Source organism: Aquarana catesbeiana, linkage group LG02, assembly GCF_042186555.1.
Source record: "Aquarana catesbeiana isolate 2022-GZ linkage group LG02, ASM4218655v1, whole genome shotgun sequence".
Lineage (NCBI taxonomy): Eukaryota > Metazoa > Chordata > Amphibia > Anura > Ranidae > Aquarana > Aquarana catesbeiana.
In genome coordinates, this window is record NC_133325.1 from 399,575,981 (window position 1) to 399,597,351 (window position 21,371).

The 21,371-nt window shown below is 42.7% G+C and overlaps 1 protein-coding gene across 2 annotated transcripts in view; it reads right to left on the bottom strand.

Annotated features, from left to right (window-relative positions):
* Window positions 1-19,873, bottom strand: part of MED13 (mediator complex subunit 13) — a 151,356-nt gene extending 131,483 nt beyond the window's left edge. For both annotated transcript variants that reach the window (XM_073615258.1, XM_073615257.1), the window contains exons 1-2: window positions 19,089-19,873; window positions 12,187-12,421 (exon numbers count right to left, since the gene is read on the bottom strand). In XM_073615258.1, the coding sequence (XP_073471359.1) occupies window positions 12,187-12,421; window positions 19,089-19,154 (301 nt within the window). In that variant the 5' untranslated portion in view covers window positions 19,155-19,873. The remainder of the gene's footprint in view (window positions 1-12,186; window positions 12,422-19,088) is intronic.
* Window positions 19,874-21,371: the final 1,498 nt, after the last annotated feature.

The window sequence follows — 21,371 nt, forward strand, 5'->3', positions numbered from 1 at the left end:
GGGGCTCTGCCCCTGCCCCTGGTGCCGCCTATTAGGGGGGCTTCCTATATTGTAGAAGAGAGGAGAGCCGCGCCTGTTTGATTACAGCGCCGGGAACATCACAGCTTTCATTTCAATAGCTGTGTGTTCCCCGCTGTGTGCCGTCACATACAGCCCCTCCCCCTTGTCCGGGCACTTTGATAGACAGACCACCCGTCCAATGAGATCACCCGTACCATGTCCCCAGTCTCTGGCCATCGCCTGTACCATGTCCCCAGTCTCTGGCCATCTCCTGTACCATGTCCCCAGTTTCTGACCATCTCCTGCACCATGTCCCCAGTCTCTGACCATCTCCTGTATAAAAACATTTTTAAAAACAGTCAGTCATTTTCGGTATCAGTGGTGTATCGGTTTCGGTTTTCGGGATCAAGGAAGATTTTCAGTATCGGTTTCGGCACCAAAAAACCCATTCGGTGCATCCCTAGTTTTAACCACTCTCCATTCTATCCAAAAAACAAACAAAAAGGGGAGAAGTTTTTACTTTGGTTATACTTTAACAGAGACCACTTTTTCATCACATTAGCAGTCCCACATTTGTGTTGCAACACAGAGGAGATTGTGAAGCATGGATTGTGACACAGAACAAGGCCTAACTCATCAAGGTCTCACTTGGAAAAAAGCTAAATATTAAAGAATGTAACCCAACTTTTGACTTTCTAGAAAAGGAGTGACCCTGCATTTTGGCACCTCCTTGCAACACAATAAAAATTATTATTAGTCTACCCAAGTCACCTTAGCATAAGCCTCACCCCCTTGCATCAACAGTCGCGTTTTAAATTTTCAAACCTGTTCTAGAAAATAAAAACCATGAATATAATTAACCACGTCTGCATTTTATTTCACTAGGCTGCTTTGCAGTGTGAATGAGACACATAGAAAACAATTGTTTCCTGTGTGTCCCTGTGGTGGTAAACCCTTTACACTGCAGTAAAGCATCTGTTGCCGCAAATCGTGTGAATTAGCCCCGATTTTCATTTTGGATAGAGTAAGGGAGGGTTATAACTCCTGTCATTTTTTTGGCCATCTGTGTCCCATTGTGAAGATTTTGGTTCACTTCCTGTCCCAGAGCCAAACTGGAAATCCCTGCAAATTAAAGTGGATGTAAACCCAAATTTTTTTTTTTTATATCATACTGTAGAGTATAAGATTTCCTATCATTTGAGCCCAGTCTTGCCACACAGAGTTAATCCATCTCTGAGCAATCCTCTTATTGTTCAGTGAGAAAAATCTTGACAAACAGAGAAAAACTTTGTCAAATCCTCCCCCTTGCTGTGAGTGACAGGTGATTTACATCTCGTGCACTAGCCTAAGACACAGGCATTATTTTTTAATTCCCTCCCCCACTCCTTTCTTCAGCAGCTCTGCAAGGATTGGCTGTTCCACACCTCAGCATGATTTGGCATGCTGAAGTCATGTGGTTACTTTCCTGTCTTTTCACTGGATGTTAGATATCATAGCAGAAGTTCAGTGTTAGAAATAAACAGGAGAAATGCATATTGACAAGGAGTGTAGAGGTGGGCGGGGAGTGTAGAGGTGGGCGGGGAGTGTAGAGGTGGGCGGGGAGTGTAGAGGTGGGCGGGGAGTGTAGAGGTGGGCGGGGAGTGTAGAGGTGGGCGGGGAGTGTAGAGGTGGGCGGGGAGTGTAGAGGTGGGCGGGGAGTGTAGAGGTGGGCGGGGAGTGTAGAGGTGGGCGGGGAGTGTAGAGGTGGGCGGGGAGTGTAGAGGTGGGCGGGGAGTGTAGAGGTGGGCGGGGAGTGTAGAGGTGGGCGGGGAGTGTAGAGGTGGGCGGGGAGTGTAGAGGTGGGCGGGGAGTGTAGAGGTGGGCGGGGAGTGTAGAGGTGGGCGGGGAGTGTAGAGGTGGGCGGGGAGTGTAGAGGTGGGCGGGGAGTGTAGAGGTGGGCGGGGAGTGTAGAGGTGGGCGGGGAGTGTAGAGGTGGGCGGGGAGTGTAGAGGTGGGCGGGGAGTGTAGAGGTGGGCGGGGAGTGTAGAGGTGGGCGGGGAGTGTAGAGGCGGGCGGGGAGTGTAGAGGCGGGCGGGGAGTGTAGAGGCGGGCGGGGAGTGTAGAGGCGGGCGGGGAGTGTAGAGGCGGGCGGGGAGTGTAGAGGCGGGCGGGGAGTGTAGAGGCGGGCGGGGAGTGTAGAGGCGGGCGGGGAGTGTAGAGGCGGGCGGGGAGTGTAGAGGCGGGCGGGGAGTGTAGAGGCGGGCGGGGAGTGTAGAGGCGGGCGGGGAGTGTAGAGGCGGGCGGGGAGTGTAGAGGCGGGCGGGGAGTGTAGAGGCGGGCGGGGAGTGTAGAGGCGGGCGGGGAGTGTAGAGGCGGGCGGGGAGTGTAGAGGCGGGCGGGGAGTGTAGAGGCGGGCGGGGAGTGTAGAGGCGGGCGGGGAGTGTAGAGGCGGGCGGGGAGTGTAGAGGCGGGCGGGGAGTGTAGAGGCGGGCGGGGAGTGTAGAGGCGGGCGGGGAGTGTAGAGGCGGGCGGGGAGTGTAGAGGCAGAGGCGGGCGGGGAGTGTAGAGGCGGGCGGGGAGTGTACTGACATCACAACTCCACCCACTGAGCTCCAGACAACAGACCCACCCACAGAATATGCAGTTTTTCAGGTCTAATTACAGACAGAGGGGAGACATTTGACAGGTAAAGATACATGCAGGAGGCATGTATATCCTTATAGATAACCCCCATGGCAGTAGTTTAGAAAGGATAACACTGGGTTTACATCCACTTTAAGGGAATTCCTTACCCCCCCCCAGTCACCAGAACTAGTGTCCCCATTGGAAGAGGTCTCCTCAAATACTTTTTTTGGAGACAACCCAAATTGTGGTATTTTCTTTTACTTTTAATGATAATGGTAAGCAGGACAAATAGAGAGGGTGAATCTTCCTAATGGGATCACAGAAAACAAGAAAAACCTAATAAGTTATTTTAAACCCCATTTAAAATACAGATAGTATAGAAATTAAAAAACTGGTGTGACCTTTAGATTTTAAAGCAAATCCAACCAGCTTTAAATGCAGAGTTGGCACACAAATACACCGATCCATCTTTCAACATCATTCTCTTACATAAAATTATACGTCTTTCAGCAACAAGCTGCATTCATGCTTTTAAAAGGGCAAATCAGTATTACAAATATTAGTTCAAATGTGCTTTTGCTTTCCTACAGTTAACATATTCTGTGGCACCAGTGAAATAAGGCAGAGGAAAAATAAAAATATGTATATTATTAAAGGCTTAAATAGAGAAGTTTACTTTCACCAGACCGACAACCCCACCACCTCACCCTAGACTCCGCAGCCAAAAAGAAGAGCGTATAAGTGGTAAACTCTAATAAAGATAAGGCATCCTGGATTTTAAGGTGAATCTAAATGTAAATTTTGACAAGCCTAACATATTTAACATGCATTTTCGCACACATTACAGTGAGCTTGTATGTCTTGATGCATTTCCATTGATTTCAATAGAAAAGGTATCTGGCAAAAAAATGCACAGGTCTAAGTACAATCAAAATTTTTGTCACGATTTGGACAGAGTAATGAAGTTAGAACCATTGTCAGGATTTGATTGCAGTTTGTGTCCCCATGGTCACAAGGAGCGAAATGTAAGGGTAAGGCCTCATGCACACGGGACGCTGTTAAACTCGCATTCAGAGGCAGTTGGACACTTTTTTCAACTGCCCCTGAACCCATTCAATGTTATCCTATGTGTCCATGTACACAGTCTCGTTTTTTGGAGTTTTTAGGCAGTTGCGTTTAACCTTGTTTTTCCAGAAGCAGAAAAAAAAAAAAAGGGTTCAGACCCAAAAGTTTTCCACGTTTCAGATGCTAAACGCGGCTAAACGCCGGTACCGCGTTTGCGTTTATAAGTGTTTTTTACAACCCAGATTTGGGGCCACTTAGAGCTAGGAACCCCAAATTTGGTGTGCTAACACAGTTGGACTAGCACTATAACATATCCAAATTTGGGGTTCCTAGCACCAAGTGGCCCTGAGATATGGGGCCCCAAAGTCGGGTTGTAAAATGTTATTTTTTGCTCTGCAGACGCTTCTAGACGCAAGCGCGGCTAAACGCGGCAAAACGGGCGTTTCTAAATGCCGGTTTCAGCTTTTAAAAATGTGTTCAGCAGAGTTTGCACTGGCGTCTCATGTGCATGAGGCCTAAAACTAAGACATGAATAGAGAAGAAATCTCCCAACAGGAACACCTGTTCCTGTAACAACTGTCCAACAGGTGATTTTTCTCACATTGAAAAGCTATCCTCTCACTTTCTGTGTGTCTACAGGACTGAAAGTGAATGGAAATACTAGGGCTGCAACTAACGATTAATTTCATAAATCGATTAGTTGGCCGATTATTATTTTGATTAAATCGTATGGAAACGTGTCCCATAGGAAACCATCTTAAATGAACAGAAGTGCGTTTCTACAAAAATCACCAAAAAACGCATAGGTGTGAACCAGGCCTAAGACGTTTAGTAGCAGCAGCATGCTTTTTTTGTATGACCTGTCATAAGAGGGTTAAAAAAAACTAAAATTAGCCCTTTATAGTACAAAAAGAGCACATAATCGCTACTATAAGGGGTTCATTTATACTGTTAAACAGTGAAAAGTAATATATATATTACTTATATCGGATATATATAATAAATACACTCAGAAGTAGGATATATGGGCATTTTAACAAGGGGTCAGACATGAAGGGTAGAAGGGAGATATAAAACTTTTATATTAAAAGCAGTACTAAAAGCTGAGACTTTTTTTTCTCCTTTATATAATCATTTTAAATATAATGCACAATACTGGTAAAAGTTTACTTTAAAATGTAATTGTAATACCTTCCATTACCTCCAGTCTATCAGCCTCTATCTTCTCTGGGTTCAGATGCTGATCTTCCCTGCACAGAGTCTTTAAAGTGATTTTTTTTTTTTTTTTTTTTTAAACAAACATGTTATACTTACCTGCTCTGTGTAATGGTTTGCACAGAGCAGCCCAGATTCTCCTTTTCTGGGGTACTCCTCCTGGCTTCAGAGTGCCCCAATAGCAAGCTGCAAATTATAGTATAGAGTGCCCCCTTATAGCAAGGTTAAAAAAAAAAAAAAACCCACACACTTCTGCCTTTAGAACCACATGTCCCATAAGGCATTGCTCCTCACACATTCACAAGTTCTCAGGCACTTACTGCCATGTATGGACGATGTACTGAGCTGTATGTGTGCTGCACTGTATTTCCCGATATGTAAACAAATAATGCATTCTGTATGCAGGCCAACTAATCGGCTGGCTATTTTCATAATCGATTAGTTGTTTTCGGCCCTAGGAAATACCTTACAAGACAAATTATATAAAACAAAAATTAGATTGGCTGCAGGGAGACCACAGGCAATACTAGTGACTAGTTTAAAAGGGATTTAAGAGAAGGAATTTTTATCTTAATGCATTCTATGCATCAAGATAAAAAAAAAAAACATGGGCAGCAGATTCCCTCAGCTTCCCAATACTCACCCAAGCCAGTCTTTATCCAGCGATGTTGCAGGAGTATCTCAGCTGCCCAGGACTCTCCTCCTCATTGGCTGAGACAGCAGCGTGGCGTGACTGGCTCGCGCTGCTGTCAATCAAAATCAGTCAGCCGACCAGGAGAGAGGGGGCGGGGCCGTGTCGCAGCTCCCTGGGAGGGAGGTTCCACATTTTTTTATTAGTAATTATATGTCTAATATTTTTTTTTTTTACTTCATCAGCTATTTTTTGTATTCTGACTTCAGCATTACTGTTACAATTGAGGATTACAAATACAATTAGTTCATGGAGAATCACATAAGTATGTTTGTGTGAAAGAATAAGCTATTCATGTCTAAAAGTGTCAAACAGTGGATAAGAAAAGAGGACCTCTCAGTATTTACATACAAACTATCCCCTCCCCTAATCTTTTTTTCCCCAGTTTAGTTTTTTTTTTTTTTTTTTTTAAAGCAGGCCCTTATCACTAAAATGCAGGTCTCCAGTCAGCCTAGCCTGAAATGATGTCACCACTCCCACCCCCCCATATATCACTGAAACTTTGTAGCAGTCAGAACCAGACACAGCAGCAGCTCATCTGTGCCTGGCTTTTGTGAACACAACCAAACTTTGCACAAGCACCAGGAGCTACATGATTGTGTAATCTGAGTCAGCATCATGAAGTAGACACTGATGCTGGATAACCTCTGAACAGAATTGACTGTCCTACTCTAGAGAAAGAGGATAAAAGGAAATGACAGCAGAAATACCGTGTGCAGGATGTACACATTGTTTTGTCAGATACCAGGGAAACACTCTGTGTCAGGATATGTTTGTATGCATTAGAGCTGCACGATTCTGGATAAAATGAGAATCACAATTTTTTTGCTTAGAATAAAAAGATCATGATTCTCGCAGCGTAACATCACCTTTCACATAAAAAAAAAAAAAAAAAATAATAATAATAATAATAATAATAAATAAAAAAATAGGGCTAACTTTACTTTAATGAATGGAAGTACATTTTTACAAAAAAAAAAAAAAAAAAGTGAAATTTTATTTTATTTTAACATTTTATTCTCTAGAGCAGTGATGGTGAACCTTGGCACCCCAGATGTTTTGGAACTACATTTCCCATGATGCTCATGCACTCTGCAGTATAGTTGAGCATCATGGGAAATGTAGATCCAAAGCATCTGGGGTGCCAAGGTTCACCATCGCTGCTCTAGGGTCTCTACTAAAAAAATATGTAGCACCCTCTACTTAGGCAGGTGTCAGAGGTAGTTTTTTGGTTAGAGCAGGTAAATTTAGGCAGGCCTAGCTGGAAGCTAGACCTGTTTGTTTTGATCTGTGTGGGCTGGGAGTTGTTCAGCGTAGGCTGGTGACTCACAGATAGCATCACTTTTCGGTTACCTCCCTCTTGCTTCTAGAGGATTTTAGAAGAGGAGGGAAAGAGGTGGGGCTGTCTCTGGGAGCCTGACCAATCCACAACTATGACTGGCAGGGGGCAGGGTCCCTGATAGACTCGGGGTGAGCCCAGCTGGGAGGAGACGGCGGGTGGAAGAACTGGAGATTGAGCACTAGGTTGTCGGGGCCTTTGAGGGCACTCCGCCACAGCCCAGCCCCTCCTCTTTCCTCCACTGCCGGACCAATTAGAAAGCGCAGCATGCTTCGCAAATGCACAGTAGGGAACCGGCTGTGAAGCCGAAAGGCTTCACTACAGGGTTCCCTTACCAGGAATGGCGGCGGCTGATATTTGTAGCTGCTGACTTTTAATTTTTCATGGTGGGGGGTGGTGGACCTCCTCTTTAACACGAATAAGAGAAATGCTGTATTAAGATCGTGAGGGGGGTTGAATCGCGAGAACTATATATTAACGATTAATCATGCAACATATATGTATGTATGTATGTATGTATGTATGTATGTATGTATGTACTCGTTTGAAGGGTATACAGAGTTTATATTGATGCACAGAAAGCCTTTTTAAAATAGTTTTAAACACTAACACATGTGATTGGCTTTTTCCAGTGTGGAGCAGTTAGGCCTTAGAAACCCATTAAAAGCAAATGGTTTTCTAAGGTCAAAAAGGGTCACACTAGCAAAACATCTCCAAATGTAGGGGGGTAGCGTCAGAGCTGTATAGTGACTTACTGCAAACAGCAACTTGGCAGGGTAAAAGTAAAAGACCACCGCCCAACAGGCATAGTAACATTTTTTCTCACCATTTATACCTTCTGAAGTAAAAACCCTCTCTAAAACCCATATGGGAAAAAAAAAAAAAAAAAAAAAAAAAAAGGATGAACAATTGCATAGCAAAAGCCAGTCTGGTCAAAGAGTATAAGCATCTTGTCAAAAAGCATTAGATAAGTTCTCCCTGTACCAGTTGTCACTTTTTGAAAAAAGCAAGGCTGTATGGGGCGCCGCCCACACAGCCACATTATTCCTTCAGTTTCCTGACTACAAGTACCGTCTAACACCGCGGCAGATGTACTTGTTTTAATGGGCTGCAAGGGTGCTGAAGAGCACTCTTGTAGTCCATGGACATGTCCTCCCTCCAGCAAAAAGCCCATACAGAGGCCCAGGCTGAAAGCTAGAGGACATGTTTGCAGGAGCCTACATTGCACCTGTAATCTACTGATCGTAGGTGTAATGCTTTCCAGGCTCTAAAAGGAAAAAAAAATTAAATGCTCATTTTTTTTCTGCAAAAATGTGTTTATTAATTTTTTTCCTAAACTTATCCTTTAACAAGGAGACTGGAATTTGTGCACAGTCTAAGTAGACCAAAATAAGCAAGATCCCGTCCGAACTACATCATCTCAAATGCAAAAACAAGCAAATGCTAGATGCTTAAATGGCAGAAAGTGCTTTAAAGAGTATGCAAGCCCAACATTTTATATTCCTGATATGTGCCTGCTGTACCATGTACTTGTATGAAACCATACCCTGTTATGTTTGTATGAAATCAATGGTATTCATGACAGTCCCTCTGCTTTACTATTAAAACTGACCGTACTGAGCAAGAGAAGACACCTGGTTTGTTCTCTAGCTAAGCTGGGAGCTCAGCTTGCTCTCCAATGATCGGACCTGTTCTGACACCACCCCAAAAATTCTGAACATACCCGCAGGGTCTGGTAATAGATGTTAAGGGGAAACCCCACAAAAATCTAGGAAAAAAAAAAAAAAAAAAAACCCCCACACACACACCTATGGTGCCCCCCTCCCCTCCAAGATCCATAGCATACCCTTACCCAAGCATGTGCAGCCAGGCCGGCCAATAGGTGCATTAAAAAGGACTTGTCAAATAGTTTGATTACTTCATTTTATAACTCCCTCAAGACAGTGACAGGTATAAAATTGGGGGTGCCCCCCTTTAAATTCTTGCCTTTTTTGTGTGTTTACAGTACGGTACAGAAGTTTTAGGCAGGCGTGAAGAAACACTGTAAAGTAAGAATGCTTTCAAAATATTTCAATTTTAACTTATCAATTTACAAAATGCAAAGCGAACAAATAAAAGAAAATGCTAAATCAAATATTTGGTGTGACTACCCTTTTGCTTCAAACTAGCATCAGTTCTTACACTTGCTAAGGCCTCATGTACACTGGACGTTTTCACAGCTGCTGTTTTTGGCTTCAGACGTTTTTCTACAGTCAATAAACTCTCCAGTATGTTATCCTATGTGTCCATGCACACATAGGCTGTTATCAACCATATCTGGCTGTTAAAAAAAAAAAAACACCCCAAAACGAGTGGGTTCCTAGAGGCGTTTTTCAGCTGTAAAAACGCTCCAACGTCCAAAAAAAAACAAAGAAACGCTTAAAAGCGTGGCTCACCATCGTTTAATGTTTTTGATCCATTGAAAAACTAAAAAAAAAAAAAAATGCTACTGCTAAAACATTGAAAGACTCACTGCAAAGCTACTGGCGTTTTTCAAACTTTTTTTAGAACGTTATTATAAACTAAGACAGGAACAGCTGTGTAGGAAGCTTAAAACTGAGTGAGGAACAGCCAAACTCTGCTTCTAAGGTGAGGTTGGAAGTACATTTCATGTCACAGGTCATACACCATAGCAAGACTGATCACAGCAACAAGACACAAGGTAGTTACACTACATCAGCCAGGTCTCTCCCAGGCAAAGATTTCAAGGCAGAATGGGGTTGGGGGTCAAGATGTGATGTTCAAGCTCTTATGAAGAAGCACAAAGAAACAGTCAGCGTTGATGACAGACACAGTGATCAGCAAGGGAAATTTAGTGCAGCAGATAAAAAAAAAAGACAAATCATGCTTATTCCCTTCAACAAGGGAAGATGTCCAGTAGTGCCATCAGCACAGAGCTGGTGGAAACCAGTGGGACCCAGGTACACCCATCTACTGTCCAGAGATGTCTAGCCAGAAGTGGTCTTCATGGAAGAATTTCGGCCAAAAAGCCATACCTCAGACATTGAAGCAACACTAAGCGACTCAACTATACACAAAAAAATAGGAAGTGGAGTGCATAAAAAAAAAAAAAAAAAAAAAAAAAAAAAAAAGACTGCTGGTGCTCAAAATTTGAAATATTTCCTTGTAGCAGTAGGCAGTTTGTTCAACAAAATGCTGGAGAGCTATAAACTAAAACATAGGAACTGGAGGGCATGGTGGAGGTTCCTTTGCAAGTTTGGGGCCCTGATCGCATCAAGTCTGCCTGGGATTACATGAAGAGACAGAAAGATATGAGGCAGCCTACATTAACAGAAGATCTGTGGTTAGTTCTCCAAGATGTTTAGAACATTCTACCTGCTGAGTTCCTTCAAAAACTGTGTGTGTCGTAGAACTGATGCTGTTCATTTACTTTACATTTTGTTAGTTGATAAAATATGCAAGATAAATGAAAAAGCTTCATTAAAAGTTAAAAAAGTAAAAAAAAAAAAAAAAAAAATTAATCGGTATAGGCATTCAGTATTTAAGGAATGTAGAAAATATAATAAACTCTGCACTAGCCAGCAAGTGAGAAAAATCCAATGCATCAGTATGAGAATGCAATGTTAGCTCAGGAATGTAAACAATTTGAAATTATGCACCAGAGGGAGATTGTTCTGTGAATGAAGGTACACTAAGGTCTGGTTCAGATGTGCAGCTAGGGTGTGGTAAAAGGAAGCGACTGAGCTGTGTGTTTTTATCACCCACCTAAACATGGACATGCAGCAGTTGCAAATATACCACAGCAAAAAATAAACGCATGTAGCATTCTGCGAGCAGTACCACCACCAAACATGGCCCACTTTACGTGTATGGGGCCACATGGCAAAGCAATTCACACGGTTGCAGTGCCTTAGGTCAGTATTTTCAGGGTTACAACAGCCAGTGAGGAGGAGACCTACTTGTTGCCTGTCAAATGATCTCCGAAAAGCAACACCACCTTAGTGTGCCTTCAGTGGTGCAGTGTTACAGATTGAAAAAAAAAAATATATATATATACACACACACTAAAAATTGCAAAACAGAAAATAAGGCATGTCTTTAGTTATTTGACTACTGACGAGATAAAGACCATAGTTATTTTAAAGGCAAAAATTCATGTGGTATTGAACCAACACCTCCAGGTCTTAGAATGGCCAAGTCAAAAGGTCAGACCTCAATCCAACTAAGAACTTGTGGCAAGACTTGAACATTGCTGTTACCAACAGTGTTCTGCCAACCTAATCTAGCCAAGAGTCATTCTGCCATATATAAGAAAAAAAAAAATTATCTGACAGCCACTGAACCATCCAACGTTAGTACAACGATCTCACCCGCAGAGCTGTTGTGTTCTGGTGGGGGGGGGCACCTCCCTGTCAGAACACTCCAATCAGCGCTCTCAGCCATTGGCTGAGAGCACTGATCGGGAGTCGGTCGACTGCTGGTTTTCCAGCATGCTCGTCCAACAGAAGCTGGCCAAACCGCCGACTTCTGTTGGACAGACCAATATACACACGCGTTGAATGTCTACCATTTTATTTTTTTGAACAGGCAAATGTCTTTCGACATTCAGGCCGTGTACTCAGCTTTACTTCAAAAAGGCTGTAATTGCAGCCTTTTACCAAGTAGTACTTTTAAAAACATGCTGCTATATAAATCAGAGGGTTTAATTCTACTACAAAGTCATTTTCAATTCAAGGTTTTAAACACTACAAAATGTGATAGATAACTATTTATGCAAGGCATGGTATTGAGGAACTATATAGTAGTCACTGACAGCACAATTTTTTTCTTCCACAAGAAGCAGAGCCAAGCAATGAAGCAAGTGTCTCTGAAACACTATAATCCTGTGATGGCGAACCTTGGCACCACAGATGTTTTGGAACTACATTTCCCATGATGCTCAACTACACTGCAGAGTACATGAGCATCATGGGAAATGTAGTTCAAAAACACCTGGGGTGCCAAGGTTCACCGTCACTGCTATAATCTATGCTGCTCACAGTAACAAAGTTATAGCTATGATTTTTCAGTGCAGGTAAAGAATGAATGAAAGGAGAAAGGCTGCTTTACACAACACACAAATTTACCTCAGTAAAGTACCAAGCAAATTAACAAAAAAGCTGGAATAAGATGTGAGGATACCTCCATTTTAAGAAGTATTTCTTTGTAATGGCATTAAAAAATAAAAGCGCACAAACTACTGTACGAGCAACTAACACACTAAAGAGTTTACCATTCAAGTCATGATGGATAAGATCCGCAAAGTTTGGGTCATCTCCCCACCAAAATATCCAAAGTTCTCTACGTCCAGGGCGTTGATCTCGTCGCCATACGCTTAGCACATCAGCCTTCAGACATCGACTGAAACTGCTCAATATGGGATCTTCTTCGGTGACTGGAAAGAGGATTGGAGCAGAAGTGGGACCTTGCCATACATACTGCTTCCATTTGATCCCCGTAAGGTCAGCCTGGAAAAAGAAATGAAACATTAACATATAGCCAGAGAAATCAAATAAAAATAACCCAAAGTCTTGCACTTGCTTAAAACAGGTAAACCGAATCCTGACAATTTGTGAAAATGTAGTATTTGAACACTAAATCAACCTAATAAAGAATTTTGCAACACAGGATTTTAACTGCCATCTGCACAAAAAAATAAAAATTGTGTAAAATATTCTGTTTTGTTTTTGCTTCAGGTACCCAACATGTATATATACTAGGAGCCATGCTTAAGAAAGAATCATAGTTTGTGTGTAGACCATACAGTGAAAGGCCCATTTTAGTTATCTAATATTTAAGAACATAAGCGTGGACAGCCTAAAACATTGTAGCAGTCATATCAATACCCATATTTACATGCGATTGTCAAAGCTATTGAAGTATTAACGTTTATCTCCAGCTTTTATTTAAGTTTAAATAGTTAATTTGGACCAAGCTGGTCCAAACTATTACCTTCACTACTAGATGTGTTCGTTGTGTACACTGTATAAATGGTGAGTAGCCTCAGCTACTTACAGTATACAGCTCTTTGCTCCCCTCTTACTCCCCAAACAAGATTAAGTTAGGCTGAGCAGCGCTCAGCCATTTACAGGGAGCTTTGTATTCTATGAGGGCCAGTTAACACCAGAACATGGTGCTGGAAAGGTGCATTCTGTGTACATTTCCTGCAGAGCGTTGCCCTGGTGATCTGCATGCAGGTGCCAATGTATTGTTAATGGCACCGCAAAATGCAGTACCATGCGATTTGGTGCAGTGCCTTTTTAAAAGTGATGCAAGCACTTTTTACAGCCCGATGCGTTTTGCAGCCCATTCAAATAAATGGGCTGTCAAAATGCGGAACGTGCACATTTACCTGCAATTCCTGCTGTGAACCAGCCCTCAAAGAATATAGAGCTTCCAATGATTGGCTGTGGTGGAGAGGCAGGTGGATGACATTACAACCTCCAACTCAGCCATTTAGAGGAAGCTTTATCTGGCTTGATTTTGTTCCAGTAGCAAGAGGAGAAGTTCCCGTCTCACTGCTGGAACATAGGGCTGTAAACTGCAAGTAGCCATGGTTTCATATAGCGGGCACATCTAGTAGTGATGGTAATCATTTGTTACCACAAGCTTGGTCCACACAAACTATTTAGACTCCACAAAAAAAAAAAAAAAGCTGGAGATCATCTTTAAAGCGGAGGTCCACCCACCTCTGCAAAATGTAAAACTCAGCAGCTGCACATACTGCTGACTTTTAATAATCGGACACTTACCTGTCCTGGAGTCCAGCGATATTGGCACCGCAGCTGATGTTTCCATCAGCTGTAGGGTGCTGCTGCCTCCATTGCGAGAAAGGGTGCCCAGCAGTGTAGCCTTACGGCTTCACATTGGGAACCCTACTGCACATGCACGAGGCTCCGCTCCTCTCTCCTACTGGCCCGGCGGCCAGGGAAGCCCAAGCAGTGACACAAATCTGCGGCGGAGGCTCCCGGAAGTGGGGACAGGATACCAGCGAGACAGGTATTCTGCCCCTCCGAAAAGGCGCCAAATGTGGCACCGGAGGGGGGAAGGAGTACAGTGAGCAGGTTTTTTTTTGGGTGGAACTCCCCTTTAAATTTAACCCAAGAGAAAAAATTCAAATGGGAATTGTTTCCATCAAGCAGCTGTCAACATAGTGCTGCCATAAATCTTGTATACTGAAATAATCCATGGGCACAGCTGGGTCTACAAAATCCCAAATGACAGCAAGCAAAATTTCAACATTTTCACCAGACAGACAACCACAAGGGAGCAAATTACAGAGAAGAAAAAAAAAATAAAAAACTAAAAAGTGATTGATACTCCTTCATTACAATACGATTTGCAACAAAAAGGAAAATTGGACCACAAACATTAAGAACCTAATCAGACCTGTGCACTGCAGTAACATAACTGCAATGCACCCTAATCTGTATCATGCAATGTAAATGACACCCCAATAAACAGACAACGCACTGTACAGTTAAGCCCATCACAGTGTCAAATATCTGTGCATTGTGGGGAGTTTAAAAAAAAAAAAAAAAAAGGTGAGAAGAAAGAAAAGCTCCAGGTCTGTTAAAGCCTTTGTTGTGGCAGCTTTACCACAACATACAAATTACTGCATAGTAAGAAAGTGGAAATATCACCACACACTATAATCTGACTTTGTACAATCAACTTTAAGGCCTCATACACACGGACGTATTTACAGCAGCGTTTTTGAGCTTTTTTTGCAGCTTAAAAATGCCACTCCATGTTATTCAATGGCCTCATACACACCATGGCGTTTTTGAGCTGTAACAGGCGTTGGCGTTTTTAAGCACAAACAAAAAAAAAAAAAAAAAAAACCCCAGGGCCAGATGCGTTCTTACTACATTTTCAATGCATTTCAAAGGGAGGTGCATGTTTTTTTAACTGACCAAAATGTAGCAAGCAGGATTTTTAACACAACGGAAGCGCAACGGACTGGTGTGAAGACACACATAGGATTTAAAGGGACGCATTTTTCTTGAGCTTTTCCTTGTGCTAGAGGTGCTGATAATGCCCAAAAATAAATTCATATTTATTAAAGTTCATGATATTAATTAAAATTAAAAAGTTGAATACAATACAATTATATATTTTTTTTTGGCCAAGTGCATCCTGAATTTTTAGTTTTTTGGCACCAAAAGTTCCATTCGGTGCACCTCTAACAAGTACAGATACTTTCGGTCATGTACCGATACCTTTGCGGTTAGTTAAGCCCATACAAAATGCATGGGCACAGCAAAGAATCGCATGCGATTTGAACAGGAATGCACTGTAAATTCTGTCCAAATTGCATGCGGTTTCCCCCACCGCTCCTGTGTGAACCCAGGTTTGTCAAAGTGACCAGCCTGGGTTGACACAGGAGCGTCATGCGGTTCGGACAGGAATAGCACCGCATTCCTGTTCAAATCACATGCGATTCTTTTCAGTGCGATTTGAGCACATTTATTTTGTATGGTCTCAAGTCACACTGCAAAGATATTGTGTCAGGTGAGTACTCATGCAAATGCTTAGTATCGGCATTGATACCTATATCTGTACAACCCTAATTTTTAACTGCATAGACAGTCCAAAATCCAGGTTATTCTTGGGCAGTTCACACTATTGCATTGGGGAAAAAAAAAAAAAAAGTATAGCAAGCTGCATTTTTCTGCACAGAAATGCATGCAAATACACTGCAACTCAATGCAGGTCACAATAAAGCCCCAAAGAATAAAGAATGCGGAAGGGACCTCAAAAAGGAAAACCCAAGCTTAGTAAAAATATGCACATTAAATGCATGCAAATGTGCGTAGAAAATGCACATCAAATGCCAATCACTGCACATGCAAAAACGTGCCATTTCTGGTGTGAATGGACCCTTATGGAACCAGTGAACAAAACATACCCATTGACAAAAAAAAAAAAAAAGATAGTTTAAATGCTCAAAACAAGCACCTGGCTTCTTGAATTTATCCAATCACCGATCTGCTGACTTGACTACTGTGATTAACATAAAATTATATAGCTCTAAATGCTAAACCTCAAGACAAAAAACAAAATAGAAAGCAGGGAAAAAAAAGATTCTGTAAAGATAAACCAAAAAATATTGTTACTACTTCACATATGAACAAGTGGCCTAGCTGGCAGAAGCACATTCCTGAGCTATAATTACTTGAAAGGCAACAATACAAAAATTTCAAGGTTTACCACTGATCACTTACTAACAGCTGGAATTCAGCCTCATTTTATCTTCCTTCACAGAGACAAAGACGGGGGATGGGTGTAAATGTGTTCATTTCATTCATCACAACTAGGTTACAGACTGCCAGCATGTACAGAAAGGGATTGCAGAAACATCACACGCTACAGTTTTACAAGCTACACTAAAGCTGGAACTAGGAGGTGTTTGGCATCAAAGATAATGAGGCCAGGCACGCAGCTCCTTTGAGTGGCATGATAACTGGTCTTGAACCGGTGGTTTGGCTTATCAGTCTGTGTGTGTTGTATGTTATGTTTTGGTTTTTGTTTGTGTCAGTCATAACTAATCCTAGGAAGACCCACCAAATCAGATTCTCCACTTGTACAGTTTAGGTTTCATGGTATTAAAGATTGTGTGCTGCAAGCTGCTACAGCATATCCAATTTCAAGAAAAAAATAAAAATAAACACCCTTAGGTCACTTATTTCCTTGCCTAGGTAATGATCTAGGTTATATATAAATGTTGCACAATTATTAATTTTAGTAAAAATTAAATAGAGCAGAAGTGCTAGACAAATGTGTAAAACTGTTGAAATTCAACTGCAATAAATCTCAAAAACTTAAAAAGAAATGTAAAAAGAAAAACAAAAAACCAAGACGAGTGAATGTAAAAAATCTAAACAGCAACAGATTACAACATGAGGGGATTATCTGAGGACAGGGGAAGCTGCAAGAGACAAAAGAAGATGAAAACATGCAGATGAAAGCACGCTGTTAGAACAAGTCATACATGTCGTGATACCAAAAAGACTTGTGTAAAGAAAAAAAAATGATATATATATAGTAGGCAAGTCCGCTAAAAAACATAAGCAAAAAACACAAAACACAGCATATCTTAAAGTCAGGGCCAGGCCCATCATAAGAGCCATGAAAATGGCTGCTTCCTGCCTCCTCCTTCCCAGGCTCCACTCCCACAGAGAGAATAGGAAGGGCTGAATACAGCCGGAGCACTGAAAACACAAGTAACCTTGGATCAGAGGAATTGGACAGACAGTGCAAAATAAGGTCTGCTGAGGCCAGACTCTGCACTGAATAGAAAGTGCATTTCAAGAGCGATAACCCAACTGTGTGACATTTACAAACAAGTCACAGCTTCTGGGCAGACTGCAATCAAGATGAAATAACTGGGCCACACACATATACACACACTAGTGGTTTGCAAAACAAACATTTTAACCACATACATTATACAATCTGGTTGTACTATCTCCCCTAGATCTACCATCAACTATGTAGTGCAAAGACTTTTCTTGATTTAAAACTGATGCTTTATTCTTGTCCACATAATACATAGTTTTGGCAACTCTAAATAAAGTTGTACAGAGATTGTACAATTAGATTGTATGGCCAGCTTAATATTTTGTGCAAATTACATTATTTATTTATTTTATTTTTTTAAAGAACAAATTCCAGCCTTGTCAATAGGCCATTTAGAAGGGTCACCATACACATTATACCCGGACCATTCCATCAAACTCATATTTACCAAGCTGTCCAGACAGGTAGATCTAAAGGGGGGTCATACACTATATAATCTGCTTGTACAATCACCTATAAACTATGCAGTGCAGGGGCCTGCCTAAGACAATACAAATTTAATGGATGTGTCATCTTATTCCAAAGTTTTAAAGAAGATTGTCCAATCGGACTGTATAGCTCGCTTGGTGGAGACTGTCCAATCAGACTGTATAGCTCGCTTGGTGGAGACTGTCCAATCAGACTGTATAGCTCGCTTGGTGGAGACTGTTCAATCAAGATTGTATAGCTCGCTTAGTGGGGACTATTCAATCAGATTGTATAGTTCAATTAGTGGGGACTGTCCAATCAGATTGTATAGCTCGCTTAAGCCCCATACGCACTATCAGATTTTCTGCTGGTTTTTGTCTTCAGATTTACCAAAACCATATAATATGAGGTCAAACCTTAGGCGTTTCAGTTTGTATGCAATCAGTCAGGCCCTTGCACTACATGGTTTTGGTAAATCTGAAGACAAAAATCAGCAGAAAATCTGATAGTGCGTATGGGGCTTTAGTGGAGACTGTTCAATCAAAATTGTATAGCTCGATTAGTAGAGACTATCCAATCAGATTGTTTAGCTCAACTAGTGGGGACTGTCCAATCCAACTGTATATACAATCTGATTGGACCATTAAAAGGAGGTTGTATAGCTTGGTTAAAAGGAGATTGTCCAATTAGATAGTATAGATCACTTAAAAGGAGATTGAGCTATACAATCTGATTGGACGCTTAAAAGGAGATTATCCAATTAGATTGTATGGCTCGCTTAAAAAAGGAGGTAAAAAGGCGAAAGATTTATTCGATCTGAAGAGAAACCAGAGTATCCTAATCAGATTGTATAGCTTGCTTAAAAGGAGAATGTCCAATGAAACTGTTTAGCTTGCTTAAAAAGGAGACTGTCCAATCAGATTGTATGTCTCCCTTAAAGAAGATGTCCAATCAGATTGCATAGCTTGCTTAAAAGGGTGGGGGGTGGGAGGAGATTGTGTAATCAGCAGGCAGAATCTAGAGCAGCTGTGCATAGCAACCAATACACTTCTAGCTTCAGCTTGTCCAGTTAAGATTTGAAAATGAAAGCTAAAAGCGGATTGGTAGGCAGTCTTCTGAAAGTACCCTCATTTACCAACACCAAACAAACAACCCACAGGATTTCAGAGGAAACTACAGAAGACACATTCTGTGGATTGTGACATAAGAGGACTTTAGTAGGGGGTATGGGGAAGAAGAGTGCTGTATATTGTGGGATGTGGATGAGGCCGGTGATCGGTGTGTTGTTGGATGTACACACACGGTGTCAGAGTGAGATCTGCTGATGTGTACATACACGAGTGTCTGTCTCCCCGATCTACTCACCAGACAGAAGAGGTTGGAGTGGCAATCCTCCAGACTGGCCCCGTTCGGCACAAAACATGAACTCATCCTCACAGTCAGGGAACACACGCCATTATCCCACCCCGAACAAGAAAGAGACACACAACACACACAGCTGTGAGCAGCCAGCGACCTCCTCCTCCCGGACACTACACCATCATCCTGATCGGAATGGCTGCACGTGTGATCGGAGGGGGTGGAGAGGGGGGTGATCGTGCCCTTCTATGGAATGTCCGTGAAAATGGCGCAACGAGCGGCCGATCCGGTGCTTTAGAGGCGCCGGTCTCCGGGCGATGTCGTCCCTCCCCCGCCGCTGGTCCCCCTTCTCGGGGCGCAGAGCATGGCGGGAACCGCCCGGACACCGGAGCGCTGAGAGGCCGCTGGGGCCTGCAAGCTGAGGGAGAGGCGTCTGACACAAAGGAAGAGCGGCGAGTCCTCGCTCAGTCACACGCCGCCGGTCTCCGGGTGTTTGTCGGCTTCTTTTTCCTCACAGGTTCGCCATTTTCCTCTCCTCCTCCTCCCTGTGTCTCTCCGCTCCTGCGCACACACGAGCCGCTCTTCCCCTCCGCTAGGGCTCGCCTTCCTGGCTCCTCTCCGCTTCCTCTCAGATCAATCCCAGCGATGGGAGCCGATAACTACCAATATTACGATCAATGTCGGGCCAGCTTTCCCATTTGAATTTACAGATTCCTTTCTTTAATGGCGGCCGTGGTAGCTGTTCGGCCTCTCGCCGGCGATTGGTCGGGGCGGCGTCATGTGAGCGGGAAGCGGTGCGGTCGATTGGCTGGTCTAGGCTGTAGACTGGAAACTAAGCGAGTTGGGGGAGGTTTGGGAAAGTAGTGACAAGAGGATGCCGCTAGGGGGCGAAACTGTTTGGTGGAGCTCCGCGCCGCTCGCTGGTGATACAGCGCTAATACAAGTCTGCAGCCCCAGCCTGGGAAGTTATTTTCAGCACATCGCAGGCGGCTAAAGATAACTTCATTGTGCCTTCATCTAGGGGCATGTACCTGCACTGAGGGGCGGCTCCTCCACTACTCTACACACTACACAAGGGCTTCCCTAACTTCTCTACAAATACACTCTTTACACAGCCAATTACAAAGCCTGTCTATTATTATTTACAGAGCCACAAGTCATTACACACCTGTGCTCCTATGCCGAGTATTCAGGCTGTGCGTGCATCTTCGCCACACTTTTCCATTTATTTCAACGGGTTTCCTTACACGCAATACACGTCAAAGTAGCTAATGTTAATGTTTTTTTTTTGCACTGAGCCAAGCTGTTTGTTTTTTTCCCACAACAAAACGCAGGACCTGCTTTTGGCGTGCCATTAAGAAATAACAGCACCACACGCGTGTTGCGCATTTTGGCTCATATTTTTTTGCATGTTTCTGAAAAACAGGCAAAAATGTACATTTCTGCTTGTGTTCCCTGAATGTTTAGGTATCAATGTGGCCCAAGGCTAAAGCCGCATACACACGATTAGACTTTGCGATGGGAAATGTTCAATGACAGGCTGTTGGCGTTAAATCCGACCATGTGTATGCTCCGTCGGACAACTGTTGGATTTTCCGCGGACAAATGTTGGCTAGCAGGTTTTAAAATTTTCCACGGACAAATGTGTGTTGTCGGACTTTAGTGTGTACACAAGTCCAAAGTCCAAACACGCATGCTCGCAAGCCAGGACGAGCTGGAAGCGGTCGGTCTTGTAAACTAACGTTTGTAATGGAGAATTACCATTCGTGACGTGGAAAATTATGAAATCTCGAAATGCAGCGCACATTCTCTTCTTCTTTAATGGGATAATAATGAAGCTGCTGGGCTGGTGATACTGATGGGGTTATTGCAAACACATTTTCAAAGGCTTTTTTTTTTAGTGATATCAAGAATAATATTATTATATTATTATTATGCTTGTTTGTTTTTTCGGTGCAAGTTACCACAGCACCATTATCCCCTAGTTTTTAAGATCAAAGATACAACTATGTTGGTGTCCCTTGTTAATTTTTATTCCGATTCCACAACATGGCTGGTTGACGAACGGCTGTTCAGAAAGGAACTGAAAAGCGTGAACCAACACTTGCCAAACTTCTACTAAAATTAGCAGAAGGAGCCCAAAGGGTGGCGCTAAAGAGCTGAAAAACCACATAGTACGTCAGTACGTCACTATGTTCGTAATTGTTGGCCAACAATTGTGTGGCCGTGTGTATGCAAAACAAGTTTGGGCCAACACCCTTCGTACAAAATTCCACGGGTTTTGTTGGC